Source organism: Epinephelus lanceolatus, chromosome 5, assembly GCF_041903045.1.
Source record: "Epinephelus lanceolatus isolate andai-2023 chromosome 5, ASM4190304v1, whole genome shotgun sequence".
Classification (NCBI taxonomy): Eukaryota; Metazoa; Chordata; class Actinopteri; order Perciformes; family Serranidae; genus Epinephelus; species Epinephelus lanceolatus.
In genome coordinates this window covers 2,735,862-2,749,140 of record NC_135738.1, presented here as the reverse complement: position 1 = coordinate 2,749,140, position 13,279 = coordinate 2,735,862, and the positions used below count along the sequence as shown (strand labels likewise).

The following is a 13,279-nucleotide window of genomic DNA, read 5'->3' as shown; positions in this document are numbered from 1 at the left end:
AAAAACGTGGAACAGACACACACGCTGAGTTTTTATCATTATATAGTCAGGTAAGAAGACAAGATTCTAATGCCTTTCCTCCAGATGTTGAACTTACTGCAGGAATTTGCTCCCATTCAGCCACAGAGCATCAGTGAGGTTCAACACTGATGTTAATGGTGATCAGGTCTGTCTGACAGGTGGTGCTTCAGTTCATCCCAAATGTGTTGGATAAGGTCAAGGTCTGGAAAAAAAATTAAGTTCCTAACTAGAACCAGGTCCTATTGTTTCCATAGATGAACCCTTTTTGGTTTCTGTCAGAACCTTTTTTGAATGTACCACCTGGAACCCTTTTAGAGGGTTTTACATAGAACCCAACATAAAGGGTAATATCATTATTCACCCATAACCCCCTGTGGGAGTTTCTACAGAAAACATTTCTGTGGTGTAATGGTTCCACCCAGAACCTCTCTTACCCATTCTCCACCAACATGGAACTGTTTTGTTCTGGTTCCCGCACCTAATTTTTAACTTTTCAGAGTATTTCGACCAAAAATAAATCAGTTCATAACCTGAAAAGTTGGTTCTCAGCTGGAACAAAACTAGCAGATTACCCTTAAACTATAGTGTGAACTATGATGACGTCAGTGGGCGTGTCACATTCTACAGGTTGGAAAGAGAAGATGGAGAAGGCAGCAGCAAAGATGTTAAGTGAGAGATTATTAAAACCGTTAGTGCAGTGGTCTCATTGATAGTTGTTCCATGCTTGTCTTTAGATAAAACACAAATATCTGTAATAACAGAACAAACGTTTGCAGGTCTTCAATGTTTTCTGCCATCTTGCTACTACTGTTTACTTTTGTTGTGCTTTGTGTAACGCCCTCCGTTGATGACGCACCGTTGATCACAATGGTAATAATCAAGACTGGTGGAAACGCGGGCTGGTTCTCTAGATAGCACTGAAGTTCCAACAATCCTGAATGGAACTGGTTCAATAGCCAGAGCTAGTTTGGTGGAAAAGGCGTATCCGAGGGTACTTTCTAGAACCTTTAACCTTCTGAAGGTGATAAAAATAGCCTACCCAGGGGCTTCTACCAAGAACCCTGTTATATTCCAGCTGTCTCATCTAGAACCCACCCAGGTGTTCTGTTAAAATAGTAACTGACATTACCCATAGATCTCTCTCCCGCTGATCATAGCTTTAGTTTAACAGGTTAACCCAGGGTCAAGGGATCCACATCTAGCAGCCTTTGGCTTCATGTGGATCCCGAAGGTCTGGAGCTTATGTGAACCTGAAGCACTGAATTTTTAAAAAAATTCAAACTGAAAACAAAATGCCAAGTACAAGGGACCTGTGGAAGAAACAATGCAGACCATGTGGTGTTGTGTGGCATAAAATGATGTTAAAGATATCAGTTGCAGAACACCAGTAAAATGAACTGGTTTAGGGGATTCCAGATACATCTGGATTTAAAATTACCGTTTGAAACATGAGTAAATATTTGAATATAGAATCTTTTGACACCCATGCTTTCAACAATCCCTTCTTCCAGAAATGTTTTTTTGGGTGAAAAGGGTTCTCAGTGGAACCCTTCGTCTTACAGCAAAGACTTGAAGGACCTTATCCTCAAAAAAAGGGTTCTTCCAAAGCATATGGTTTTGGATCTTCAGGAAGATCCCTTCTGCTAAACCCTTATTTCTAAGAGAGTACACCAATCTGGGAATCCCCTCATGGACCTATCTTTGTGCACGGGGACATTACAAAGACACCTGGCAGCCTGTTTTTGTCACTGTGTGGAAATCTGAGAGTCTGTTATCTTCTGTACACGGACACAGAGAAATCTGCTGTTGTCTCTTTCGGGACGTCTGGGAGTTCGTTCAGTCTCATGTCCACTAAGGGTTTAAATCCTCCTCCAAGCTGTGCCGACATGAATCAGGATACAAAAAACAAAAAAAGACAAATGAAGTACAGGTTTTGTCACCGTCAGAACTGCAGGACCAACTTTCATCAACAAAAGCATCTCAGTAAGTGACTGTACTTTTGGACACACTGTGACCTTGGTCCTCAGATCAGATGAGTCATGTTCTGGTCTAAACTTAGTGCTGCTTCCCTCAGCTGAATGTCTGCTCGTTATAATCACACCTGGCCTCTCAGGACCGCTGCAGAGGATTTAATATGTGGATACAGACAGGAAGCTCGAACGGGCGAGATCAGAGCCAACGCCACATGGCACCGCCTTTATTCGCCCTGCCGTCTGTCCTCTGGTGTTTTTTCGCAGCATTAGTCACTCTGGCAGTTCTCTCTACACCTGTTTCTAAACTCAAACTGTGGTAAATTCTGCTAAACTCTCGTGTAGCTCTGAGAAAACACAGTCAGACTCACGAGTACTTACCGTTGTTTTCTTTTGTCTCATTCTGCTAAACATGCAGGTCTCCGGAGACGGAATAAAACCCCGCGCAGACTCTGGGATTCTGCAAACAAAAATACTGTCTGTTTGGTCTCATTGTTTGCCTCCTGCCACAGTGGGATTTATGTGTTCTTAATAATGATTCACACTCAGACAGCATGTTTTCGTACTTACTTAAAGTGTTACTGAAGGAATAAGGAGGTGAGTGATACGTCTGGCCTCGCAGCATTAAATTTAACTTTGTGGAAACCAATTTTTATTTCAATTAGAGGTCCAGTCTGTGGGATTTATTGGGATATATTGGCAGAAATAAATATATAATATATTGTTTTCTTTAGTGTATAATCATCTGAAAATAAGAAATGTTTTGTTTTTGTTACCTTAGAATGGGCTGTTTATATCTACGGAGGGGGCGGATCCTCGTTCACAGGGATCGCCATGTTGCACCGCCATGTTTCTACAGTAGCACAGAACTAGGGCTGGACGATATGACCTCAAATCAACATTATGATTACTTTTGACCTCGATTACGATTACTGAACGATTATTTTGTTTTTTGCCCTCATAGTTCACTGACAAGTTTCACACTGTAAATATGCTCAACTATTGAAGCTGGAATATTTTTTTCTAAAGAAAGAGTGCATACTTTATCTTGAGATTTTAAAATAATTGAAGGAACTCAAGGACACAGATGAAGTGTTCATGGATATTTATTGAATATTTAGATATTTTGAATATTGTGTAGCCTTTGTAAATGCTTGTGTCATCGAGAGCTCCTTAGTGGAGGCACCTGTTGCTGGGCGCTTGTCAGGTTTTTTTTTTTTTTTACTCATTTACTGTTCATATTCGGTAACGTGATTGTGCTGAGACGGATTGGTGGTATTAGCTTTGGTCGCTGAACCCGTTTTTCCGCAGTGTTTACATTTGATTTTCCTTCTGTTCAGTGTCGTCTTCAAAAAAGCCAAAATGTGTCCAAACGATGGACAGTTGCTCAGTTGGCACGGTGTTTGAGTTCTCCTCCATGTTGCTTCCAGGTCGTGGACTGGATGGGGTGGAGTCACGTGTCTAAACATGCACTAGTACATTTTTAAGGGGACAGTACATGAACACACGCATGTAAGAGGTTCTGATTGTTGGTTTCAATTAATTTTTGATTAATTGCCCAGCCCTACCTAAAAGAGACAAACCCAACGCTGGCTTTAGATAGGGCCATTCACAGTTTTTCATGTTTTCGCTTCAGACACTGTAGTTGGAAGCCCCTCTGCAATGAGCACCATCACACAAACACTGATTTGATCTAATATGAAACTGCTTTATTCAGTGTTTTTACCAGTTTTAATCACTTGGTCTTTTTGTTTTTGAGAGGAAGAGACCTCTGCGGGTATTTTGGCTCTTGGTAAAAACCTCCTGAACGTCTGGATCTTAAGTTAATCATAGAAAATAGTGAGCACACACTGGCAGGAGTTAGGCTAAAGGCCTGGCTCTGACATGCATTGGAGAAATTTTCAAATTTTCAATATGGAACTGTTTCATTCAGTGTTATATCACCGGGTCCATTTGTTGTAGAGAGGGAGAGACCCTTGCGGATTAATCGGCTCACGGTAGAAACCTCCTTAGGATCATAAGGTGAGCACACATAGCAGGCGCTTGACGAGCAAGCCGTCTGTGACACAGCATGGAAGAAACACTGACTTGTGACATGTTTTTACTAGTTTTAATCACCTAGTCTTTTTGTTTTGGAGAGGTGCAGACTTGTTTGGGTAATTTGCTCCCAGTAAAAAAACCTCCTGAACAATCAACACTGAAGGAATTCTAATTGGGAGAAGTTTCAGCTGGTTGCAGCTGGTTACAGTCTTCACCACTAGACTCCACTAAATCACCCTAAATCTTACACACTGCTCCTTTAATATAATAATAGAGGTTACTTTTCAGATGCCCCCTGGAAGGGTCAATATATTTTGAATCTTATGTTACAGAATCATCTGGTCTTTTGATGGGATTAAATAGGAAGTAGAACCAATTTAATTTCTTTTTGGGGTTTCTTTAAATGCACTTAAATGGCAGAGCTTCTCCTCAAAGTAACACCCAGTTTGTGGACATAATTCTAGATAAGAGGATAACTCAGAATAATAAAATGCTTCCATGTGAGTGAGGGCAGCTCTCCAGTCCTCCCAGTTCATTTCTCAGCTCCTCGTGTGGATCATCAGAAGAGGCGAGGCCTCAGGAGGCCAGCTGTTAATCCACTCTGACTTAAACTTCACTCACTGTACGGAGAAATTGGATTTAAAGGAAGCTTATAGAGGATCCACTTTCTGAGTCATTCCTCTGCTCTCCGGCTATAATGCAATTAAATATCATATATACTGTATATGTGCATCTGGGTTTTATATTGACTGAACCCTGCCATGTAAAAACAATGTACAGGCTGCCAGTGTAATTTCTGAGCAGAGTGAACACTTGATCAGTGAAGCGTTTGTTGATGATGAGAGTGAGGAAAGATTTGTGTCGACTGCAGGCTCGTCGTGACGGAGAGCTGAAGGGAAAGAAAAAAACAGAAATGACAAACCTCCCAAACCAAGTCGTTTGAGCAGCCTCTGAATCACTGTCATCACACTGACTGTAAGTTTGGTGCAACAGCGCCATCTGCTGATGGGTAAAACCTGATGAAGTCGACAATGACACCATCAGACTGTGAAAGGTGGGATGGAGCGTATGGAAAAATCCTTTTGAAGCACAGCCGCTCATTGTCACAGAGAGGAGATGGTTCAGGAGGTGTTTGGATAAGCTCAGATTTTAACTGTATGACCATCTACATACATTTAAAAACTAAATACTCTAAGTTTCTATATGCAATGTAGAAGTTGTCACTTGTAGTTGTGAATCCACAGAGAATTTTCACCAACTCTGCAGCTGTACAGAGCTTTCAGCCTCTTTTAGCTCCTAGTTTTGGCTTTACAGCACATTTTCTGTCTGATTCAGGCTCAGTGTTTCCAACAAACAAGCTCTGATAAATCCACTGTGCAACACCTGTTCAGCAGCAAACATCAGACGGACCCAGTTTCCACTGAGCAGTATGGTTCAGTTCAGTTTGGTACACTTTTTCTCTGTTTCCACAGTAAAAGTTGTGGATGGTACCAACAGAAGCGTTCCTTAGCGTCCCCATGTTTGGTCCCCCCTCTGTTGGGGTACCTAGCCCACAGATCTGGTACTAAAAGGTGGAGCTGTGAACACTGAAGTCTGATTGGTCAGTAGAGGACGGTCACTCTGCTCAGGGCTGAGTTGTGTCTGGTTTTGAGGCTCATGTAACCACTGTTCATACTGTGGAGAGTTTTATTAGTAAACTGTAACTGTAAAATGAAAGGATGTTTTGCTGCCTCTCACAGCAGCTGGAGTCTGAGAAAAAATAACTTCATTCACTGGGCCGACTGCCGGCAACTTTTAAGGTGGAACGTTAACTTGTAATGTTACTCAATGCATGAGTTGATGAAGTGAATCCATCAGCACACCTTAAATTTCACTGTGACAACTTTGACCATCACTTTAGTTTTTATATGACACACACTTTTAGTAATGACTTTAAAAATACAGATTAATTTGGAGCAGATTATGTGAAGGTCATATATTCTAATCCTCACTTCCTGTGGGCTCCAGCAACACTAAACCCCTGAGCTTGCCTGAGAAGGACTAAATGCACAAAGCTGCTATTTTTAAATATCCCATGGAGAGAGACTCTCACTGCAGCCTGTTCTATTTTGTTGTGAAAATGTGGGCGTGCAGCCTCGTTCTGTGGACGATAAACCAGGTGCAGACTTCCATCTGTGTCACCGCTGATGAGGAAATACAGTGAGAGAGTACTGTTTGTGGTGGAAACGTTAGGGTCTAGGTACCATGTCTGAAGGGTTACTGTTGGTTCCAAAGGTACTGTACTGAAAGTGTTTGGTGGAAACAGGGCCCTAGTGGCAGCAATGCACAGAGAAACATAGCAATGCGCTGCCAATCGACAGTGAAGAACAAGACTGCTAGTAGATGTTAATAAAACATGTTTCAAATTATTTAAAAAAATGTCTTTGTAAAAGTTTTGTGAGGAAAGAGAGAGAATTAACATTGTTTGTTTGGTCTTAGAACACACAGTGTGTTTTAAAGTCTGAGAGAGAGAGGGAGTGACATGCAGCAAAGGGCCACAGGCTGGAGTCGAACCCAGGCCGCTGCGGCAACAGCCTTGTACATGGGACGCCTGCTCTACCACTAAGCCACTGACACCCCTAGGTACCATGTCTGAAGGGTTACTGTTGGTTCCAAAGGTACTCTACTGAAAGTATTTGGTGGGAGCGGGGCTATAGAGACTAGCTGGTGAACATATTGGACCATTTAGCAGCTAAAGAGACAGATATTTACCTCAGGAGTTGGTGGAGACCAAAAACAGAGCAAAAAGAAGAGTGAATGTTAGACTTGCCATCATCAAGTGGTCACAAACACAATTGAAAAAATGATTTATTTATGTATAAATTGGCAAAAGGTTTTGCTCAAAAAGCATCACCCACCACCTACATTTTATTTTTCTGTCTAAAAAGGGATCTTGGACGATTTTACACATCCACATCAGTTTATGGTCATGGTTGTTATTCAGCCTGTAAAAGCAGTGGTAAAATGTTTTCTGTGTGTCTTGAGAAGAAAATAGCCCTGATGATGCCAAAGAGATGTGAAAACATCGAAGGCCAGACACTAAAATCACCTGTTGTGTCTCACTTGGAGAGGGGAAGGGGGGCTGTGGCTCAGGAGGCAGAGCAGGTCCTTCATTAATCGCAGAGTTGGAGGTTCAACCTGCGATTAATGTTGACATTGGTGTCTCTGTGCAAGACACTCGTGTGCTCGTAAATTATAGAAAGCTTTGTCCTACTAGGGTTAAAATGCTGCAGCCCATTCTAGTTTTTTTTTGGGTGTGTGTTTCTTGAAAGTTATTTGAAAGACATTGTTTAAAATGATGGACGCAGCAACGGGTGATGTCAGCCAGTGGTTTGTGTACTTGGCCATTGTCATCTTCGGAGTCAAAAGTGACCATATTTGGATGAGCGGGTGGAGCTAACCCTAACACTAGTTGCTAGCCCCGTTAGCATGGTACATTTATAGCTATGGTTCGCTGTGATATTGCTAATGCTAAATTTTGCCAGTAAAAACAGGTTTAAAACCATTAAAGCAAAAAGCCGTTACCAGAAAAATTGAACAGTTGACTCCTTGGGGGTCTTTAAGGACAACCAACTTTTTTTTAGGCGACAAAAATGTTATAATGTCCTGAACTGAACACACACTGTATAGCAACAGCTACATCTCTGTGACTCTGGGGTCACGTCGTGGTTACTGTACTGAACCAATGTTGTCGCAGTGGTAGTGACTTGTCAACAGACAGCATCCATCTGTCACTTTAAGCCTTAATATAATGTGAACGGGTGAGTTATATGAAAGTTCTTAGCTATAGAGACCAAAATCGTTTTTTGTATCAGGCTGTTATCGTGTTTATTTCTACGAAAAGTTGGCCATTTTAACCTGGAGGTCTATGGGAATTGACTCGCTTCTGGAGCCAGCCTCAATTGGCCATTTGAGGAGCTGCCGTTTTTGCCACTTCTGCATTGGTGTCACTTTTTCACCTAAGAGGTTGCTGCTTGGTTTGGACAGAGAAATGTGCTACAACACTTGTGTTTAGGTAGATTCTTTTCATTTTCAAATGCTGTTTTTGAAATGAAAATGTACAGGGCATTTGCAGTTTTTGGCACTTCCATGTTGGCTTCATTTTCCAGCCACTTGGTAATACTGCATTTGAAATAAACCATGACATGCACTCCAAGATCTTTCTCTCTCTTGCAGCTCTTCTGTTGACTAATAAAGTGTTTCTTATATTTAAATAATAATCTGTTTTTATCTTTGAATGCTTTTTTTGTGTGTTAATTGTCTCATGTGTCTTTTCATCAGCCCGGGGACTTCCTGAGGATCTACAACCTGCGAGCGATCCCAGGATCCAGTAAGGTGCCGGGCCTCACTAGCAGCCAGTCAGAGGAGGTGGATCACCTCGCTTTTCACCTTCATGGAGGGACGGCGTATGGCAGGGGGATCAGGGTTCTCCCAGAAAATAGCCCAGTCGTGCAGGAGCTTAAGAGGTACAGCAGGAGACGGGGGGCAAATATACCTGAGAGAACTGAGGCTAAAAATAAAATGATTGTAGAAAATCTGCGTCATATTGCAGACTGAGCTCTGGACCACAACAAGACCTGTTTTAATACAAGGTTTTCACCCTATTTCTGTATATGTGAATGTTTATGATCATAAGTCTCATAACCAGAAGTCATTTTCTTATTGTATCTGTAGAGTCATGGAGGACTTTCCAGAGGATGATAGGGACGACTTTGTTGAGCTGAATGACTCAGAGCTGTTGGACGTCTGGAGCACTCCACCAGAGTCTCCTGGTATGACTTGATGTTTGATGGGTCTCAAATTCTGTCAGTTTTTCTACTGAGCTGATTCAGTTCTCTGGAATCATGACAGGATACAGCAGTTTCTCGGTTGAAAATCAGTTCAATGAGCTAACAGTTAGCCAGTCAGCACCATAGGGCGGAGCTACTACCATTGTCAGGTGGTGCACCAGAACCAATGAGGACTTTAACAGTGAGCGCCATAGACAAGATGGATGCTGCTGTCGAGGCTGTTCTAAATTGACGTCTCCTCATTATCGCCCGACAGTGTAGTTTATTTTCACTTTGCTCCGCTCCACTCTTAAACCCTGAGAAAACCAGTGTGCTGGTGTAGCCGGCTTAAACTGACCCGCCATCTTGCTAAACATTCTGCCTCATGTGTCGTGTGGGAGAATGAGTCGGACACCGGCTTATTGTCAAGTCTTTGTAAAACACACAATATGAGGAGTACAACAGCTTCTTGCCCGTGCTTACACACCTCGAGGAGGGAAGTGCAACTCTACAAGAAGTGATCACAGTGTCGACATACATTAGACAAAGTAAAAGCTCCCCAAAAAATGTACACATTAACAACTATATACAAAGGAAATGCAACAAAATATGAACAAAAACTAGGGATGCACACTATTGGATTTTTTGCTGATAAATGCTGAACCGCTCATTTGACTGATATCCAATATCGATATACCCACCTTATTTAAGTGATCATCAGGTCTCTTCTGTAGTGGAATTAACAGCATATCATACATGCATACTCCTATTGTGATGGAGACATGAAATACAATACTTTTTAATCTATGTAATATTCATTCATTTTGCAAAATAAGAAAAAGCACGTCGGCCAATATCAGCCGATACCAATGATGTACCGATATTATTGTGCATCCATGACAGATTTTTGGTGAAATATTTGGTTGCATGGTGATGCATCAGTGCTGAATTTACATGTTGTTAGATTCAGGTGGATATGTTGGTCTCTCGTGATTGGTTAGGGAAAACTGATAACCCCTCCCCCACAGAAATCAGTTACAGCGGAGGTAATGTTGGACCGTAGACGGAGAAGGAGCATTGTGGGTTTACAATTCTGTCTGATATCAGGCGGGAGTATCTGTTCAGTCAGACGTGCGTGAGACGGATAACTAAAAAAAAAACACACACCGTTTTCCTCATCTGCAAATGACTGAGAAGGAAAATCAAAATATTTTCATATGCGTGACTAAAATACAAAGAAGAGGGAGTATGTGAGTGACGGCCGCCTGCCGGTCTTTGATTAAATGAAAAACGTGTTTGCCAGCAGCAGAAATATGACCATCCTGACTGCTCAGACAGGCCGATTTCTTCACTGAGGAAAAGGACGGACGGATGGAGTGAAGCTGCGGGGAGCTGCTTCCATTAGCAGGGCCGTCTAAAAGCCCACGCTTCACTGGGGATAAAATAAAAAGTGCAAACTGCCTGTGACCTGAAAGTTTCCACACAGACAGACATGCGGAGGATTTCTTTTAAAGCTGCGGCTGTTTGTCTGCGTTCAGACCTGCAGGCTGATGTCTGTTATGTAACTCTGAGTGGACAAAATATTTGGGACGCAGTTTGTTTACAGGAAGAGCACGAACGCTCTTTGAAATTTAACTTCTTTATGAACCTCCGTCAACTATTTGGCTTTGTGCAGAGTTAAGAAGGTCTTTAAGGTGAATTCACGACATAAATGAAACACAGCATTCAAATCATACAGGTTATAAAGTACATTTCAAACAAGCCAATCGAGGACTTTAATTCAGACTGTTATAGTTTGATGTGCTTATTTCGTCTCCTTCTCTGAATGTTCTGTTTGCATAAGCTTGTATATTTTCTGCTTTTATTTGTTGTGAATGTTACTGCCTCAACATGCAATTTTTATCAGCTTGTAATATCCAGAGGGTTCTTTGCTGCTCAGTACCAGGAAGTTGTTGTGAGATATAAGCTCTCAAATAAAATGCTTTTCAGATCAGGCGATGTTTCCCCCCGCAGCTGGGCAGAGTACAATCATACAGTACAGTCTGTTTAAAGTCCTGTGCTACTTATCTCTTATTGATTTGTGTTCCTGTATCTGTTTCAGTCCCTGATGGTTTCCGTTTCTGTTTTTAGGTGTTGGTGGAGCAGTGGAGTGCAGCACAGGTATGAAACACAGCCGCAGCAACTCAACAGGTCTGGTGTGAAGTTAAACAGTGTGAAATGAAACAAATACAGCTTTCTAAGTCCAAGTGCAAAAAAAAACAAAAAAAAACATGATGTAACAGGAACTTATTCTAGGCTATATTGTTCTTTCTGCTTTTCCATCATACTTTCTCTGGTGTGAGAGTGAAAAAGGTATTCAGACAGACTTTAAAAGTCTGAAAGTTAACTTACAAGATACAAGGTGATTCTTCAAGTCTAGTAAGGATCCTTTTACACGGCCTTCGTTTAGGGAAATCTCAAGGATGCCTGTGTGTATCATCAGCGCTGTTAACTCTGAGACCCACCGGGCTTCAGGCGATCTGACATTCCTGTCTTTCAGAGGCTATAGATGGCTATGTTTTAAAGCTAGATGTTAGGGCCTCACCAAACAGACAAGCTCAACTGAGAACGGAACATATGAAGGACGGCAGGGACAATGGAAAACAACCAAAGTTTTATTATTAACAATAAGACGAACCATCATCCTTACAACTCAAAGAGGGTTGGAGATCCCGGCTGAAAGAAACAAAAGATGGGGGGTCGCTGGGCCAACCACACAGTGGGCCGTTGGACCCAGCTCGTTCCCCTTAATATCAAAACTGAAACTAAACTGAACAAAACCAGAAAACTGAACTGTCGGTAACTTCCAACCCAAACTGAAATAACAAACTAAAATTACAAAGCCCAACCAACTATTCCAGGCTGGGAACAAAAGAAGAAACCCGTTTGCCCATGAGTCCAGTGCTGCTGCTGCGGGCAGGTGCTGCTAGGTGCTGGTGACTGTGTCTGTGTAGGTGTGCCGCAGTCTGTGTGTCCATCCACTCCTCCCCTCAGCTCCCTCTAATACTCTACTCCCTGGTTACTTTCAGGTGTTTCACTCATGTAGAAAGACAGGTAGGGAGGAATGGAAGAGAGGAAAGAAGAGGAGATAAAGAGCAGGAAGAAAAAAATAGATAAATAATACAACACAACAATATGGCCACACATAACATTAGAGTGATGATAAACTGGTATCATATAAAATTTAGAAGACAAAAGGAATCCGGGGATACCAGCCACGTTACGTTAGCTTCACAGGAAGGGGGCTAAATAATGCTACAAAGTTAAGCTAAAATTTTAGCGAGGGGGAAAAAACAGCACGGCCATTTTCACAAAGGTCCCTCGAACTCTCGCCTCAAGATATCTGAATGAAAATGGGTTTTGCGGGTACCCATGACTCTCCCCTTTACTGACCACTGCCCACGTTATGCTGTATTTTGCATGCAGTATAAATGTGTTATTTTCAGCTATTGTATTTGAATATTTCTGCACACTGGGCTCCCGAAACCATGTTGGGATTGATTACTTGGGTCTGACTGAAAATCTGAGATTCTTGTGGATTCAATGAGCCCAATTTGATTAATGTGTGATGATGTTAGCACCCATAGCAGCCATTTCATTATAGTGAGACTGTGTTTTTAAACTGACATCACTGTATAAAATGACCTGTAGTGACCTCTGGGATAATCACAGCCTCATGAAACTTTACAGCCACAAACTACAGACTTCAGGCATTCAGACGATGTTTGGCTTTCATATGTACACTTACAGTAAAGGAGTTTCTCTGCAGTTTCTAGAACAGAAGTGCTCACCATCCAATTGCTGAAAAGCTGCAGTTCTTACAGAAATCACCAAATAGTTTTTGATTACAAAAACTCACTTTTGATTTTCCAGTTTTTTAAAGGAAAATATTTTATCATTCCCTCCTGCGTGGCATTAAAAAGTCTTTCAAAGTTGATGAAAGTCACTCTGCTTGTGACTGTGATCTATGACTGTGTTCAGCTGTGTGTGTGTGTGTGTGTGTGTGTGTGTGTGTGTGTGCGCGTCAGAGAGAAGCTGCGGTCACGACACACAGCCGGTGACGCTGTCTGAGCTGAAGCGGTCTGATTCGGGTCGAGTTCATCATGTCAGAGTCCAGCTGAGATCCTACGAGCCCCGCAGACTCCATCAGGCTCTGAAACTGTACTGCAGCAAGTGTACATCAATGTAGGCTCACACACACACACACACACACACTGTCCAGTCAGGACTCAGAGCTCTCATTGGGTCTCACTCACAAACAGTACGTACAGACAAATCTGTACTTTAAACCATGCGTACAAAGTTTTAGTAGAATCTGGGATTCATTGATATTTTCTTACCTGAATTGGTTTGTACTCTGCAAACAAATGTAGAACTGTCTCAGACCATACGTACGCACAA

At 42.0% G+C, this 13,279-nt stretch overlaps 1 protein-coding gene across 1 annotated transcript in view; it reads left to right on the top strand.

Annotated features, from left to right (window-relative positions):
• The window catches only part of pot1 (protection of telomeres 1 homolog), a 115,828-nt gene that overhangs the window by 94,782 nt on the left and 7,767 nt on the right, over positions 1 to 13,279 (top strand). The window contains exons 11-14 of the mRNA XM_033634071.2: positions 8,352 to 8,536; positions 8,745 to 8,842; positions 10,970 to 10,999; positions 12,907 to 13,063. Of these exons, the coding sequence (XP_033489962.2) occupies positions 8,352 to 8,536; positions 8,745 to 8,842; positions 10,970 to 10,999; positions 12,907 to 13,063 (470 nt within the window). The remainder of the gene's footprint in view (positions 1 to 8,351; positions 8,537 to 8,744; positions 8,843 to 10,969; positions 11,000 to 12,906; positions 13,064 to 13,279) is intronic.